This window comes from Pinus tabuliformis, chromosome 6 (genome assembly GCF_031772625.1).
Source record: "Pinus tabuliformis cultivar Carrire ecotype Pingquan chromosome 6, CPIR1, whole genome shotgun sequence".
NCBI lineage: Eukaryota > Viridiplantae > Streptophyta > Pinopsida > Pinales > Pinaceae > Pinus > Pinus tabuliformis.
The window spans coordinates 168257494-168275970 of record NC_142292.1 but is presented as its reverse complement, the minus strand read 5'-3'; the positions used below and the strand labels follow the sequence as shown (position 1 = coordinate 168275970).

General features: G+C 37.2%; 1 protein-coding gene and 2 pseudogenes across 2 annotated transcripts in view; all 3 read left to right on the top strand.

The window, feature by feature from the left end:
- The window catches only part of LOC149257915 (DNA repair protein RadA-like protein), a 396618-nt gene that overhangs the window by 321792 nt on the left and 56349 nt on the right, over nt 1–18477 (top strand). For both annotated transcript variants that reach the window (XM_089414587.1, XM_089414584.1), the window contains 2 exons: nt 4361–4450; nt 4676–4714. In XM_089414587.1, coding sequence (XP_089270713.1) covers nt 4361–4450; nt 4676–4714 — 129 coding nt within the window. The remainder of the gene's footprint in view (nt 1–4360; nt 4451–4675; nt 4715–18477) is intronic.
- Nucleotides 12959–14212, top strand: LOC149257917 (protein PSK SIMULATOR 1-like; annotated as a pseudogene).
- LOC149257916 (protein PSK SIMULATOR 1-like) lies at nt 15599–16736 on the top strand (annotated as a pseudogene).

The window sequence follows — 18477 nt, the reverse complement described above, 5'->3', positions numbered from 1 at the left end:
CTCTATGACGTTGTCTCTTTGACAATGATGTAGTATCAGTGGCAGTGCGAAGTGAATGATGGTAGTAGCAATAGTAACAGTGAGAAGTTACAACAATGGAAATAGGTGAAACATAGGACAGGAGTAGTAGTTAAGTACAACAACAATGACAATAGATAGACGCAACATTGAAGTGCAGTAGCAGTGATAGTAGCAGACATTGCTGAAGTGGCAGCAACAGAGTGACGAAGTGCAGCAACAGTGGCAACAGTGGACATTGATGAAGAGTAGCAGCAGTGGACACTGGTAGTGCAGCTGCAGTAGCAGAAGCAGCGACAATGGAGTGCAACAACTGATGCAGAGCGTATTGTAGTTGTGTCTGGTACGGGAGCCCAAACTCCTTCATGTTGCATTTGCTTTCTTCCAGCATTGCTCGTAAAACCCTTGGGGAGTCTTGTACTTCCTTCCAGTTCAACTGGTAAATTTGTATGTAAACCATACATAACAAAGTTTGTTGAGTAAAATCTTTTGTGTACTGACGTGGTGATGTTTCATGTTTGTTTGATGCTCTGAATATTTTAAAGGATAATCTAACCAATTGTGTAAAAGAAGGGAAATACTGATTCAGCCCCTTGTCAGTATTTCTAACCATTGAGACAAATGCTACCTCCTATGATTGAGATTGATGGATTCTACCATGATGATTCAGAATTTGGAGGGCTTGACTTGGCACTTCGAGGTTGAATTCTTGTATTAGTATTGGATTTCTCACTTTGATCTGGTTCTATAAGAAGAGAAGTTGGTTGGGTTTTCACCCTTGTGGTGTTTGCCCTGGCTTGGAGCATATATCCTTGTGTCCTTTGTCTGTTGTGATCTTCATGTTTTGTACTTTTGGTAATTGCTTGATGAAAGAAGATAATGTAAAATTTAATAAAGAAACCAACACATTCACGAGTAATTATCATGATAGAGAAATCAACCCTAATTCATAAGTTATTGATTTCTCAACAATTATAGAGTATGGGCTGAGCTATGTCGGAGGTGATGGAGTTAGTTTGGTGGGCTATACAGATGCAAATTGGGCAGGCAATTTTGTTGACATGAAAAGAACTTCTAGGTGTTGTTTCAACTTGGGATCATGAACGGTTTCTTGGTTCAGCTAGAAACGTAATTCAGTTGCACTGAGCTTTGCAAAGGGAGAGTATATGGCCGCAAGTTTGACCTCATGTGAAGCCATTTGGCTTCGCAAGTTGCTCACAGGTTTATTTGGTTAGGAGATGGAAGCTAAAGTCTTACACTATGATAATCAAAGTTGCATAAAACTCTTGGAGAATCCAGTGATCCATGGCAGGTCAAAACACATTGAGATCGGATGTCACTTTGTCGAAAACTGTGTTTAGAGAGGAGCTGTAAAGATCATACATATTCCCACATGTGAACACGTGGCATGTTGATTTGGGGTAGCATTGGATGTGCTCTAAGCCTCAAATTTTGTAGGGAGGCTTGGGCACATGCATTCCAAAGAACCCAGAAATCATTTTGGGAAATTCCACCCAGAGACGATTATTTTAAAACAATTAATATTTTTAATGGGGTTCCTAAGTCTAAACTTAGGAAAATTAAAATATTAATGGGTATTAATCTAATTGTGGGTGAATCTTTTAGATAAAGACAAAGATCAAGTCAAAACGATCTGAGCCTTTGATTAGGAGTTAATGTAGGCCGGTGGTTATCCAACGGGAAGATATAAGAAGGGGCTTGAGGGACATTTGGAAGACACACCACGCAGATACTCAGTTGCCTGAGTAAAATTGATTTTATCACTGGTCGAATTTCGACAAGAGAAAATCGATATAGAGGGAGAGTTGTAGGTGGAGGGGAGACAGAGTTCAGTCAGAGAAACAACAATGAAGATGCAGAACAGTAAATGGACAATGTTGGGCAGACTGACGCTGGGAGAGACCAAGCTGGCTTGGGTGACGTAGGCATTGCGCAGACCAGTCCAGGGGCCAGAGAAAGTGATGCTGGGCAAGCCAGAGAGACGTAGAGGGTGGAGGAACTTCTCTCTCGGGTCAGATACTTGTTCACAAACGTTTTTAAATTTTTCTCAGAAAACCTTGTTCTATACTACTGGGTGTAATTGTACATGAAGAGTTTTGGGGAAGAATAATAAAATCCTCATCCGCTGCACTGATTTTCCCACATTGGGTTTTTCCAGGGACAATTGTCCAAGAATAACTGTGTCATTGTGATTGTATTTGTGCCAACATTTTACTGACATTTACTTTCTGCAATGTTTTAATTGTGAAGGCTGCAGTAGAATATATTTTGATATTTGCTGTAAGAATACAATAGATAACTTATTTATGAGGTAATAAATAGAAGAAATATATTAATCACTCTAGTAGGATTTCTATTTATAAATTTTCACATGGCAAACATTCTAACAAAGGCTTTTATGAAAGGAAAGTTTGTATTTTTCAAGGATAACCTGGGGATGGTGCAGAACACCTTCCTCGCTAAAAGGGAGTGTTGAAATTAGCTCGGACAGGTGCTTTCACATAGGCTTGGTGTCTTAGTATCTGAAAGTGGTCCAACATATGCTTTTGCCCAATATGACTTTATATTTATAAAGTGACTTTTACTTTGTGACTAAAAGTGACTTAAGTTGCATAAATGAAACATTAAGTCATGACTGTCGATCTCAAGCGGGCAAGAGTTAATCTTGGCAGTCCATCTCTTTGAAAATCTAGGGTTAGGCATTTGGTCATTAAAGGGATAAAAGGCAAAAAGGGAAGCAGAGAAGACACATTACATAAATAGAGTTTTGGAGAGCTGAAGGAGAAAAGTGAGAGGAAATCGATTTGTAGAGGAAAAGAATTGCATTCAGATTCAGGAGCACAAATCCTAGAATGAGCACGCATTCCTAGAGGGTGCATTAGGGCAGCCAGGCTTGCATGCTTTTTCTAAGCAGTCAGGCTGATTTTGTGGAGGCTGTACAGGCTGTATGGATAGTGCAGGAGCAGCAAGAGAGGGCTGATCCTTAGCACGGGTTTCAAGGCAGATTAGGGCTGTATTTTTCAGCTGGCACGTGTTCTAGGCAGGCCATACAGCTATAGGATGGGCTCGACTATTTCGGGCACATTTCCCAGTGAAATTTCAGAGCTGTACCAGGTTCTATGTTGCTGTAAATAATTCTTAGATTGTTTTCTGCGAGTAAAATATATAAAAACAGCTGTTGCTGGTTTTCCTCTTTGGGGTTTCCAGGGTAAAATATCTGTCATTTTGTGATTGGTTTCTGTGTTTTTCTGCTTTAGTTAAAGTTATAAATTTCTGTGCATTGGTGTTCTGAAAAACTATATTTAGAAATGTGGGTAGACAAGTTTTCATTGGTACGGTAATCAGATTAGAGTTTAGAAACTAACAAATAGAACCTCAATTTTCTGAGTAAATACCAAATTTCATGAAAATGGTCTGCAGTGTGCCATTAGCTGTCTTTTATTAGTTTCTAAAATTCTATGTTTTGTAAATCGTTACTTATATTAGGTATTTTTTAAGAGTATATATTAGGAGGAATTTTCTGAAGGCTATGACTAAAGATGACTATAAATTTTATTTTTGGCATACTGTCTGCCTGCTTTGCTGGTCTTATTCTATGGCAGCTTTCCTTGTGCACCTTTTGCTGCAGCCCTTTTTAATATAATTTAACTAGTTTCTGTTTGAAGGAAAACTTACATAATATACATTACAAGACAAGAAGCTTGCGACTACTTATTGTGATGAAGACCAAAGGTTCTTGACTAACGTATTGACATGGCTTAGAGTTGGTGAGTTAGGTGGACCAGTCTCTTCAGTCTATTGTAGTTACAAGTCTGCTTTTCTGTTTATGTTCATTGAATTAATCCTTGCTTATTATTATCATAATTCTAGTTGAGATATTTGAATAGGTAAAAAAATAACTTCTCTCTATATTCATCATATTTATATGGTTGGAGGTACATGTAGCCTGGGGTGGGATTGATTATTATGTAAGTTAGAGGACTAGAATATGTCTTCCATTATGTCACTGATGTTTGCATTAAAATTTATAGCTTGAAATAACCTAATATTGACAGTTAACTTGCATGTTGTTGGATTGACAAAATTTACATTTTGTTAATGTGAATATAAGAAATAGTGTCAATTAAGAATCATGTCAAAGTTTGAGGATGTCTCATGTATAAGTTGTTTGAGTTACTCAAACCACGATGGAAACAAAAAGGATCTCTTGATGCCTAGTATTTTAGAGTGCTTGTTTGCGTGATTGGAAGTATTGTTATTCATGAGTTTATTTCTTGCCTTTATTACTTCTAACATGTAATAATATGTGACCTGTCCATAGGCATTGTGTTGTACGAGGGCAGCATTTGGGATATCAGCTGTGGGGCGTTTTAATGGTGTTGAAGATAAAAGGGCTGTAATTATTATTGCGGCAAGTACATGTTCCAATTTGATATCCTTGTTTAAGCATTCTATGCAATGGCTTTGTTGGGCTCACATATTTTTATATTTTAGATTTTAGGACACGTTGGTTAATCAATGGATGAACTTTTATTATAGGATCACAGAGTTTTATACCTTGTTGCAGCATTCCAGACATTCTGATAGATATGCAACATTACTCTTTTACGTATATCTTGTTTCTACGTTGTTGTAGGTGCTTGAAAAGCAGGCTGGTGTTAAATTTCACGAAAGTGTAAGTTTGTAGAAACCCTGTCAAGTTCATTATAAAGAATCAAATTTGTTTTTAAGCTTTTATTCTCCTTGATCTTATTCTGATCTACATCTCTTCCACTATTAATTTTAAAACATCATTTCTTTTTGTTTGGCACATATGTTTCCATTTACAACATAACAATGCCATTAAGGTTGAAAGAAAGAAATAAATGTCATGTAAGCCAATCCGGACTGGTCAACCCAAAACTAGGAACTGGACTGGAACTGGAAAGAAAACAGGCCAAAAAATCAATTTGTTAATATATATATATATATATATATAGAGAGAGAGAGAGAGAGAGAGAGAGAGATCTGTGTGTGTGTATGGATGAATCAAAACCATTGTATACCCACGTATGCAAAATTTCTCATATGTATAATAACTAATGGTGCATATAACCAAAATAGCACCAACTGTAATCCATCTCTGAACCAAAAATACATTAACAAAGAGGCTTTAAATGGTCTCTAGGGTCCATAAAAATCATGCGACAATAAATAATGCATATGATCAAATTCATTGCCTATATTGGGATCCTCATTATCAATATCACCTACTAAGCATTAGATGAAGATAGAAAAAGCTTAACATGCTGAATCAGTGTTTTAGCTTGAGTGAAGGGTACATAATTACTAGTTCCAAGAGAGAGGAGTTCAACAATCAAATGCTGCCAACATCAAGGTACATAGAGGGCTTGGTGCTCTTAATTTAAATGCTAATTCCATACCCTCATACATGAAAAAATACCATGGAAACATTGCAATACTGTCAATCGTGAAACCTGAAAAGTATAAAGTCCACTGAATTTTGAATGGGATCTAAAAGTCTACTTTCTCCATATGAAATCGAATGAAGTGTGAAGTTGGAACCACTCTTGCATCCTGAAACAAATAATGGTAATGTTAAAAATATATATAAATTTCCATACCCAAGGGTTGAGTGTTAGGCTGCCCCATTTATAAAATATTGTTTTTTTGAAACAAATTTGAGTTTTGTAGCTCCTTAAGGCTTAGACACATCATATGGAACTGGCCGATTCTATATAGAATCAATGATCAATGAGAAAAGGCTAGTGAAGGGCAGCCAATTGGATCGGTTTTGCCTCCGAACTGGTTGGACCAACTAGTTCCATAGTCCACTGGTTCTGGTATGGTTCTGATTGTTGAAGCTTGTAGTAGCTTTGGTAGGTCTTTTGCATAGGCTTGGTGTCATATCATGTAGAAGATGATTTATTGCCTCCTTAGGTGGTTGCGTGGTGGAGTAGGTGATTTATGTCTTCTTTCCTAAGTCTAACTTAGGAAAAGTACAATAATAAAAATCAGTTAATTATTATGGACTATTAAGTCATTCTCTAAGCATAAATAGTTTAATTATTTAAGTGACTTAAAAGTGATCTTAAGCATTGATCTCGTATATTTTCAAGAAGGGAGATTAGGGCTAGGGATTTGGGCTTAATGAAGATTATAAAAAAAAGCTTAAGGGAGAGGTGAAGAGACAAGAAGGGAGACACGAGAAGAGAAAGCGATTTTCTCTAGTGCGATTGGCTCAGTAGACTAAAGCGCACAGAAGGAAGAGTGCATGAGGATTTAAGGGTGTATTTAGAAGGCCAAATTGCTAGAGATTGCAGGGACGAGTTGTTGAAGTGAGAGAGAGGTGGATTTGATTGGAGTGGCTGATTTGCTAAGGCCAAATTTCTTGAGGCGTAGAGGCAACTTGATGGGAAGGGGCATGGTTGATTTGCTAGCAAATTGCTAGGCCAAAATTCTCTAGATCGAGTTCCTTCAGAGGTTGATTTCTAGTAGGATGAATTCCTTGGGCCAAATTCATCTTTTCGGAGCTGAGTTACAGATTCTACTAAATGTATTTTTTCTTGTAATTCTCTGTGGAGTGAAAACCCTGATTTTATAGATTAATGAATGATGGACAATTGTTGTGGGTATTTATTTTTGTTAATAAATAATTGTTGTGAGAAAATAAATCTGGGTTGGTATTAGGAGATTTAACATGGTACCAAAGCTTTATAGATAACTCTAAGAGAGAGATCTGAGATCAATAGGGTTTGCAGTAACAAATTTCTTCTTTTTACGATAGTAAAGTATTTAATAATTTTGCGTTGGGGTTTTTTGGCCAGGGTCGATTTCTGAGATGGCATCATTGAGTAGTTTGCAATCTGAAGACAAGTTGGATTGGGCCAGTAAGTTTAGTCCATGGAAGTGTGAATTACCATGATTCTAAGAATGAATGGTATGTGAGATATTGTGAACACAAATATCCAAGTTCCTTTAGATCCAAACCTAGTAGTTGAGCATAATTTGAGGAACATGGAAACAAGGTGTATCGTTTTGGATGGTGTGAGGGATCATATAATCCCTCACATATCGAGGATACAACAAGACAACCGTGGGTAGCCCTAACTAGTGTTTATTAAGGCAAAAATTAAACAACATCATGATGAACATATCAGAGATCACAACATGTTACCTCACGAGGATCCAAGAAGCTTGTAACAAGCTTTTGGTTGTTGGAGAGATTGTGAATGATTCAAAGATGGTGAAGGTAGCTCTAAAGGGTTGCGTTAAACATTGGACCACCTTTGTGGATGGGATCCTTCCTAGGAAACAACTTCTTGATTGGAATCAGATGTGTGGTGACTTCATCTCAAAGGAAATCTGGGAGAACTCATTGACTGAATGACAATGGAGTAGTGAGGAGAAAGATGAGCTTGCTCTTCCTTGGGCCAAATTCATCTTTTGGGGGCTGAGTTACAAATTCTACTAAATGTATTTTTCCTTGTAATTCTCTGTGGAGTGAAAACCCTGATTTTATAGATTAATGAATGAGGGAGAATTGTTGTGGGTATTTATTTGTTTCAATGTGTGATTGATTTGTATGAATTTTTTAATTTCCGTTGCATGTAATTTCTAGAAGTTAGATTACCATTGATTTGATTTTAAGATAATTAAGATTTTTTTTTTGTTAATTAAATAAATTGTTGGGAATAAATAATTGTTGTGAGAAAATAAATTTGGGTTGGTATTAGGAGATTTAACTTGGTATCATAGCTGTATAGATAACTCTAAGAGAGATATATGAGATCAATAGGGTTTGCAATAGCAAATTTCTTCTTTTTACGGAAGTAAAGTATTTAATAATTTTGTGTCTGGGGGCTTTTGGCGAAGGTTGATTTCTGAGATGGCATCATTGAGTAGTTTGCAATATGAAGGCAGGTTGGATTGGGCCAATAACTTCTGTCCCTAGAAGATGCGAATTGTCATGATTCTAATAATGAATGGTATGTGAGATATTGTGAACAAAAATATCTAGTTTCCTTCAGATCCAAACCTAGTAGATGAGCATAATCTGAGGAACATGAAAGCAAGGTGTATAATTTTGGATGGTGTTAGGGATCATATAATCCATCACATATCGAGGATACAACACGACAACTATGGGTAACCCTAAATGGTCTTTATTAAGGCACAAACGAAAAACGGAAGATGATGCTGTGTGAAAAATTAAACAACATCAGGATGAACATATCAAAGACCATAACATGTTACATCACAAGGATCCAAGAAGCTTGTGATGAGATTTTGGTTGTTGGAGAGATTGTGAATGATTCAGAGATGATGAAGGTAGCTCTAAAGGGTTGCGTTAAACATTGGACCACCGTTGTGGATCGCCCTTGCTAGGAAACAACTTTTTGATTGGAACCAGATGTGCAATGACTTCATCTCGAAGGAGATTTGGTAGAACTCATTGACTGAATGACAATGGAGTAGTGAGGAGAAAGATGAGCTCTCTCTTTCTACAAAAGCAGAAATGGGTGAAGGGAAGGCCAAGCGAAACTAGAGTGGAGGTGGACCTTCAGAGAGTAAAAAGGAGGACATGAGCAAAGTCAAGTGGTTTGCATGTTTCATGTTCAGGATTGTTGTCGATTAGTGTCCAAACAAGAAGGCCAAGGGGAATACAAGCAGGACAACCATTGATCAGATGGTTGAAAAGTTAGAGAACTTTTCTTGGGTTTTGTTCTTTTCTAGAATCATCATGAGAGGTGTCTGGTTTGTGGATAGTGGAGCATCTTGTCAACCGACGAGATCTCAAGCTATTTTGACTAACATGACTAGGGAGCCTAGAGATAGACATGTAAAACTTCATTGATAATGCCAAGCATGCAGTAGAAGGCATTGGCAACATTTAGTTTCACTACGCGCAGGTGGTAGGTAACATTTGGCTCCAACCAGGACACAAGCTCTCGGAAAAGTGCGTGAAGCTACTCAAACAGGAGGTCATGAGAACACCAACAATATCTTGGTTACCGTAGACCTGTTACCTGCACATATCAAAGACCAAACACTCGGGGCAACATGTTTTTATGGTGTCTTATGATCACCCATGCTTAGTGTTATGCCGTAAAATCAATAGAAAAGTAATAATATGCAAATTTAATCTAATCTACCATTAGAAATGTCATATGATGTTAGTTCTAATGAGAAAATCAACATGCCATGCATCCTAACCTACCATGGATGTTACATTATGAAAATGATAAGTGTAATCATATAGCCAATGTAACCAACATATTATTAAATCAATATAAAAACATTTTCCCTTATGAACCATCATGAGGCAAGGGACCCAAATATCACTCTTTCCATTGCAAGATTTACTTGGTGAATGGTAAGGGTGGGGGGCGTGATCATTTGAGGACCATGCATTAAAGGTCATGGATGAGGATGGAGGATAAGAATCCAACTCGTGCAACCTTTCTTGCAATGAGCATATAAATAAGTCAAGAACCAAGCTTATAATTTTCGATGAATAACAAGCTCGGGCCTATCCTCCTCATGGGATGATGAGATAAAAGACTCGTACACAGTCATAATCACATCATCTTGATTGTTGAGCGAGGAACAAGGTGGACTACAATCATTGTATCTTGGGAAGAACCACATTCCCCTTTCACGACATTGGGAAGGCTCCTCAATTTCATGTCTCCCAAGAGATTCATCAAGAGGGGGATCAAACTCATCATGATCATTGGGTTGAGGGTCATCATCTTGAAACATTTAAGATTGGCCTCTCCAATGATCCATTTATTTCGATGCATTTTTTTTTATAGGATTCTACATTTGGAATCGTTCAGGTGAACTTGAAATGCCTTGAGAGATGCTTGCTTCACCCTACAAGCGTTGACTTTGAAGTTCGATGAAGAACTAGGTGTTCGTTCTTCCAATGGAGTCGCCAAAAGTTATAAAAATAATGTCGTATGGTGAAAAAAAAGACACGTCTCGTGTCGTCGACAACAACACGAAAATGTTACCGCTCAAACTAGCAGGGGTCCTAGGAGGGAATCCTAAAGGGAAACTATTAGGTCAAGGGAAATGATGGAGCAATAGCCCAGTGTCACAACATCTAAGGCTCCCTGCTGTTTAGAGACTTTCCCTAATGGGAGGAGACCCGGTATAAAGAGAATCACTAGATGAATAGGTCAATGAAAGGCTAAGGAGCGATTCCTAAGGCCTATTCACAGGAGAGACTCAATTGTATGGTTTGCTTGCTCTCTAAGAAGGGCTAAAAAGATACTTGAGGCTAGGGTTTGGGAATGTATCTTGAAGGGATGTTTCCAAAGCCTAGAAATCCTTATGGAGACTTGGTCTTTATGTGATTTTTGCGGAATTGGAGTTACAAAGTTGCGGGACCACATGGGACCAAGTGGACTCAAAAGTAGGTCAACTAAGAGGAATTGGTCACTAAAGGAGGGGCTTGACCTAATTGTGGAAGAGAAGAGGATCAATGGACAAATCTTCTTATAATAGAATGCAATGATCTAAATGAGGTCACTAGCCAAGGGAAACCTAGGGAAAGAAATGGTCTTTGAGCTAGGGCTTGCAATTTCTCGAGATCCCACTGTCGGATTTGCTTCAAATTTGGTGGGCCTCTAGAGAAAACTTCATTGCAGTTGTGGACCAAAAATCGAAGTGTTTGGATGGCTAGATTGTGAGATAATTAATGCCCTAGGTGACCTATGTAGGATATGTGAAAATTCCTAGAATCTAACAGTCTCAAGAATCCTACTGCAACCAGCTGAATCTACTTCACCTAGATTGTAGATTACATTACAAGCTTATTTCAGATCTCTTCATGAAACATTGAAGTAAATTACTGAATCAACCTACACCAATTAAGTATGGTTCTAAAACATAGAAACTGAGCAAGGAAAATAGAAATACATAGGACACATTTATTTATTGAGAAATGTTCCCGAAAAAACCTAATGCAGGAAAACCTGTGGAACAACTCTGAGGGTTTATTATTATTAAGCAATAGCAAGTTCTAATTACATCCTTGAATACCTCATAGGGTTATTTAGTTACAGAGAGAAATATCGGCAGAAGGTTTGTGAGTTTTACCTCACACAATCATTAAGAAATCCTGGTTGATCCAACCCCAAACTGACTGCCTCCCAGCTTTTTTGGTTGCCTTTGCGCAGAGTTTGTGTCAACCTGACGTCAAACTCTTTGGGTGCTGTGTCACTTCTCTAGCTAGTCGATCTGCTATCCAGGAAATTCAATTTCTGCCTCCCGGTCTCACACCCTGGCTCTCAGCTTCTGAAAATTGAATTCCTCTGTAAATTTCAGACTCCTCTCTCTCACTCTGCGCTGGTTTTGTGTGGCCCTTCTAGCCCTGCGTCAGCCTCTGCATCAAGGCTTCTAGATCACTCATTGCCTCTCTCTGCTGATGTATCTCCAATTGAGAATCTCTCTCCGAAAGCTGTTATCCCTGCCCCTCAACTACAAGAGATTTCCTTAATCGATTTTTTCCTCCTGAGAACTTCTGACTTCAAAAAATCATTTTTCTCAATCTCTTTATGTATTTTCCAAATGACCCCCAAGCCCCTTCTTATATCTTCTTGGTGGACAACCAATGGTTTAGATTAAAACATAATCAAAGGCTCAGATCGTTTTGGCTTTATCCGTGGCTTTTTCTAGAAGTTTCACCCCTGATTAGATTAATGCCAATTATTATTTTAATTTTCCTAAGTTTAGACTTAGGAACTTGATTAAAATTGTTAATTATTTTAATAAAATCACTTTTGGGTGGAATTTCCCAAAATGTTATCTGGGTTCTTTGGAATACCCATGCCCAAGCATCCTTGCAAAATTTGAGGCTTAGATCACATCTGATGTTACCCCAAATCAATGGGCTAGGCCTAGAAAAAGAGGGAGGTTAAAAGAATAAGCGTTGAAAATGATCACCAATGGAGGATTAGTGCCTTGTCCTTTGGGAGAGATGGAGTCAAGGAGAATATATGGTTTGGGAAAAACTCACTTAATTAAGGAGGCCTTCAACAGCTTCGCATGGCATTTAGAGCATGAGAACAACCGTTGCAAGGAATTTATGCTTTGGTTTGCAATAAATTGTGACTTATCGAGATGTATTCAATACATTGCCCATGATATGATGCAACGCTATAAAAGATCATAATTTCTATGAATTCATATTAGAAAAGCAGTAAATTTTAGACTTGTATAGCGAAAATCACAATAACATTCATGTGACAAAGTAAATGACAAGAATAAGCATGGAAAGAGAACTTACATGTACAAAAGCGACCAAGCAAAGGTTTCAACAAAATATAGACAATTGTTAGTCATTCCTTGGCAGCTTCTGTTGCAAATCTTGAAGTTCAACAATTGCAAATAAGTCTTCTTTCTTGAAGTCTATCTTGAAGATTTAATGATAAGATTCAACAAATTATAGTGATGGTCAGAAAGAGAAAGAGTAGTGTGTTAGTCAGTTTCATTTTATAAATTTCCAAACTTGAATTTCGAAGTTGAATATAATATAGTGTTGCATGAAATCACATAATAATCAAATAAGAATAACCTTTGTTATGAATATAATTCATAACAATTAGATAAATAAAATAAATATTAATATTAAATAATTAAATATTATTTAGGTTAAATAGTCACTCAATTAAGTGAAAATGCGTGTCTAAAAGACATGCCCATTCACGAAAGGTCACCTGCTGAGATATAAAAGCAGGGCCTCATTGTAACATTCAAATCATCTTATACATTTTTGTATAATAATAAATTATTATTTTAAATACCTTCTGTGTATTTTAACATTCAAGTTTACAAGCCATCGGTCTTTCTCGCTTCAGCATAGTTTTTATGCTTCAGTGGTATCAGAGCTATGTCACACGATATAATCATGCAGGCCTTTGAACGTAGTTCGCCGCACAATGTGCCATTACGTTCACATCTTGATTACATTGAACAATTTAGTATTCAAGAAGCATTACAACGTTTAGGAAAATCATTTGCAGAAGTTAGTCGAAAAGAAAGCGATAACAAGGAAAATGATCTAGATGAAGACAATGATTCTGATGAAGCAGATATAGATCAAGTTGAGGAGCCAGATGAAGTTGATCCTGATATGGATGAGAATGATATACATCAAGAGATCTAGGAGAACCCTAAGGATTCTGACTTGGAAAGAGAAAAGATTCTCAGCAAAAGGAATGCACAGGGAAGTCCTAAGAGGCTTGGTCCTGTTGGTCTTGCATTACAGATGAAAATATGGTCAACCAAATTGATAGTCTTGTTTCTCGTCCAAGTTCTGTTCCTCCCAACACTAGAGATACACTGTATCGAGGTTTGCCTCTAAGTATAAAGTCAACTTTATGGTCCAAGCTTCAATCATATCCCTGTGGAAGAGGAGCTTAGTCTCCCTCAGATCAAAGCAGAGATGGAGACAATTTTAACGTGGCTTGTTCCAATTGCTACCAATAAAACCAAATCACATCATGGGTTTGGATGGGTTGGAGAGTGGGAAAACACAAGATCTACCTTAGATCCAAGGTTACCTGGACACAATGAGTTGACACTCATTCAAACTTTTCACTATGTAGAGAAAGAGAGGACAAAATATTACATTTTTGAACTGATTGTGTGGCTTCATCATTTTTTTAGTTGAGCCAAAAATAGCCTCAATGGCAACAAGTCTCCTATTAAATCACCTGTGCGTTCTCCAGTAAAAATAACTACAAATCTCTCTATGGCAAGTCCAAAAAATCCAACTCTGACGGAAAATGGACAGGATAAACCTTTTCTTGAGCTTTCTCAGGCAGACAAAGATATGTACAAAGCTGTAAATTTCAGAAAATTGACACCTGGGATAAGTAAAAGTCGAGAGTTTGATACAACTAGGTTAAGATCCGTTACAGCAGAGCACATAATTAAGATCCGTTACAGCTGTACAACAGAGCACATAATCATATACAGAGCCACTGTAGAGTGTTTACCAGAAGGAGACCCAAATCTGGAGCACTTGTTTAACATAGTGCTAGAATTATTTCTCGAGGGTTTTCGAGAGAGAGGCGCAGCTGTTGAGCAGTTGCGTGGCATAACCATTTCAGAGGAACATATCAATGATAATAATAGATTACTTCAAGTTATCCTATGATGGAGAGGTTTGCTTGGTAGTCGACTGCTCGGTTATATGCTGGTGGAGTTAGAGTGGGCAATAAGGGAACGGAGTAGTTATCCATCATTCTGGTTCTTACTCTTTGACACAGTAGAGATGTTGCGACTACTTGGCATAATGATATTAGAGATAAAAAAAACGTCTTTCATCTTGATCCCGAGGAGGCAAATGCTATTTATACACCCTATTACATCCGCTTGGATGCCCTGTGTAATCTCTACGGGAGCGAACGGGACCAAGCCTCGGATCATGGGGCAGTGCTGGGTTCTTACGGGTGTCGTGAGGCCCTCATTCGGGTGCTCCATCATTCCCGTTAGATCCACTGGTATGATACCTACGACGTTAAGTGTGACCACCCAAAGCGTTTGCTAACCACGCTCATACGCTAGAAATAACGTGTTGTGGAAAGCACGAAATTGGCAACCCAGTCAACAATTTCGCGGACTGCATTGTATGCAGCCCTCCAAATCCGTCGCATCCTTTTCAACCATGACGTTGGTTCATAAATGGGTAACATGGTTTGTCTAATTACAAACTTAAATGATTATAAATTATAACTATAGAATTTATAATTATTTATTTAATAATTTATAACCATAAATCATAATTTAAATATATACATTAATAAAAAAAATCTATAAAAAAAATTAGAGTTCTTTAATATAAAAAAAAAAAACAAAAAAATCTTAAAAGACAACTTGGACTCAAAATAGAGTAGTGAATTATAGACGCCGAGCCAACTTTCTGCCGTCCATATGCCGAGACGACAACCACAAAGACAATTGCCAGCAATATAGCTTTGAGGACAAAGCTTCCAAAGGGAGAGGCTATGTTATGAATATAATTCATAAGAATTAGATAAATAAAATAAATATTAATATTAAATAATTAAATATTATTTAAAGTCCACTTGTTGAGATATAAAAGCAGGGCCTCAATGTAACATTCAAATCATCTTATACATTTTTATATAATAATAAATTATTATTTTAAATACCTTTTGTGTATTTTAACATTCAAGTTTACAAGCTATCAGTCTTTCTTGCTTCAGCGTAGTTTTTATGCTTCAGTGGTATCAGAGCTATGTCACACGATATAATCACGCGGGCCTTTGAATGTAGTTCGCCACACAATGTGCCATTATGTTCACATCTTGATTACATTGAACAATTTAGTATTCAAGAAGCATTACAACATTTAGAAAAATCATTTGCAGAAGTTAGTCGAAAAGAAAGTGATAACAAGGAAAATGATCTAGATGAAGATAATGATTTTGATGAAGCAGATATAGATAAAGTTGAGGAGCCAGATGAAGTTGATCTTGATATGGATGAGAATGATATACATCAAGAGGTCCAGGAGAACTTTAAGGATTCTGACTTGGAAAGAGAAAAGATTCTCAGCAAAAAGAATGCACAGGGAAGTCCTAAGAGGCTAGGTCATGTTGGTCTTGCATTACACTATGAAAATATGGTCAACCAAATTGATAGTCTTGTTTCTCGTCCAAGTTCTGTTCCTCCCAACACCAGAGATACACTGTATCGAGGTTTGCCTCTAAGTATAAAGTCAGCTTTACGGTCCAAGCTTCAATCATATCCTGTGGAAGAGGAGCTTACTGTCCCACGGATCAAAGCAGAGATGGAGAAAATTTTAACGTGGCTTGTTCCAATTGCTACCAATACAACCAAAGCACATCATGGGTTTGGATGGGTTGGAGAGTGGGAAAACACAGGATCTGCCTTAGATCCAAGGTTACCTGGACACAATGAGTTGACACTCGTTCAAACTTTTCACTATGTAGAGAAAGAGAGGACAAAATATTACATTTTTGAACTGATTGTGTGGGTTCATCATCTTGTTAGTCGAGCCAAAAACAACCTTAATGGCAACAAGTCTCCTATTAAATCACCTGTGCATTCTCCTGTAAAAAAGACTGCAAATCTCTCTGTGGCAAGTCCAGAAAATCCAACTCCAATAGGAAATGGACAGGATAAAACCTTTTCTTGAGCTTTCTCAGGCAGATAGAGATATGTACAAAGCTGTAAATTTCGGAAAATTGACACATGGGATAAGTAAAAGTCGAGAGTTTGATACAACTAGGTTAAGATCCGTTATAGCAGAGCATATAATTAAGATCCGTTATAGCAGTACAACAGAGCACATAATCAAATACAGAGCCACTGTAGAGTGTTTACTAGAAGGAGACCCAAATCTGAAGCACTTGTTTAACACAGTGCTAGAATTATTTGTCGAAGGTTTTCGAGAGAGAGGCGCAGCTGTTGAGCAGTTGTGTGGCATAACCATTTCAGAGGAACATATTAATGATAATAATAGATTACTTCAAGTTATCCTACGATGGAGAGGTTTGCTTGGCAGTCGATTGCCTGGTTATATGTTGGTGGAGTTAGAGCGGGCAATAAGGGAACAGAGCGATTATCCATCATTCTGGTTCTTACACTTTGACGTAGTTGAGATGTTGCAGCTACCTAGCATAATGATATGAGAGATAAGAAAAAACGGCTTTCATCTTGATCTCGAGGAGGCAAATGTCGTTTATACACCCTATTACATCCGCTTGGATGCCCTGCGTAATCTCTACAGGAGTGAATGGGACCAAGCCTTGGATCACAGGGCAGCGCTGGGTTCTTGCGGGTGTCGTGAGGCCCTCATTCGGGTGCTCCATCATTCCTGTCAGATCCACTGGTATGATACCTACGACGTTAAGTGTGACCACCCAAAGCATTTGCTAATCACGCTTATATGCTAGAAATAACGTGTTGTGGAAAGCACGAAACTGGTAACCCAGTCAACAATTCCATGGACTGCATTGTATGCGGCCCTCCAAATCCGTCGCATCCTTTTCAACCGTGACGTTGGTTCATAAATGGGTAACATGGTTTGTCTAATTACAAACTTAAATGATTATAAATTATAACTATAGAATTTATAATTATTTATTTAATAATTTATAACCATAAACCATAATTTAAATATATATATATTAATAAAAAAAATTAGAGTTAACAAAAAAATAAAAATTAGAGTTCTTTAATATAAAAAAAAAAAATCGTAAATCAAAAAAAGAAGAGAAAGAAAGACAACTTGGACTCAAAATAGAGTAGTGAATTATAGATGCTGAGCCAACTTTCCGCCTTCCATATGCCAAGACGACAACCACAAGGACAATTGCCAGCAATTTAGCTTTGAGGACAAAGCTTCCAAAGGGAGAGGCTATGTTATGAATATAATTCATAACAATTAGATAAATAAAATAAATATTAATATTAAATAATTAAATATTATTTAGGTTAAATAGTCATTAAATTAAGTGAAAAGGCATGTCTAAAAGACATGCCCATTCACGAAAGGTCACCTGCTGAGATATAAAAGCAGGGCCTCATTGTAACATTCAAATCATCTTATACATTTTTTTATAATAATAAATTATTATTTTAAATACCTTTTGTGTATTTTAACATTCAAGTTTACAAGCTATTAGTCTTTCTTGCTTCAGCATAGTTTTATGCTTCAACCTCTTTTCTAGTTTGGGAGTTCCATGTGTTTCTTTGTTGGCAAGGAATTTCATTGGCAAATTGTTGATGGGTTCATATTTTGATTTTTTCTAGTAGTGTTTCAAAGTTCAATCTTTTACATATTTCATTGCAAGATGGAATCTGCAGAATGGAATTTGATTGGAAAATTTTGGATGGAAATAAATAAATTATTTTATTTTTGTTTTTTATATATATATTAAATTTTAATATATTATATTATTGCCGCTCCCTACTTGACGTTTCCTATAAATTTGGGCAAAGCTTCTAGCCATGTTCGATACTTGTTCCCCCGTACGTGAAATGCCCGCATACTGGAAACTCGTGCAACATAGCCGAAAACCCATCTAATAAAGACACCATTCCAGATCTTGTTACCCTTTGTAATAAAGTTTTCATGTTATGCAAAGAATACTGTCGTTTTTACAAGCTAAATTCAGGTTTCGAAAATCTACACATAGCTTGATTGGTTGATTCTTCTTTCTCACAATAACCAAGTTTGAACACCATGTGGAATGCCTAGTGTGAGCTATGATTCTAGCTTGTAGCATCTTTTGCTACTCCTTTTGCACCAAGGGGGCTAACTTAGGATCTATTTGCCTAAAGGGTTTGGCATTCTCATCTTTAAGAGGGATAGTGTGTTCCATAACATCTTCCATATATCCTTTTAACTCATTATATGCGAAAGCCAAA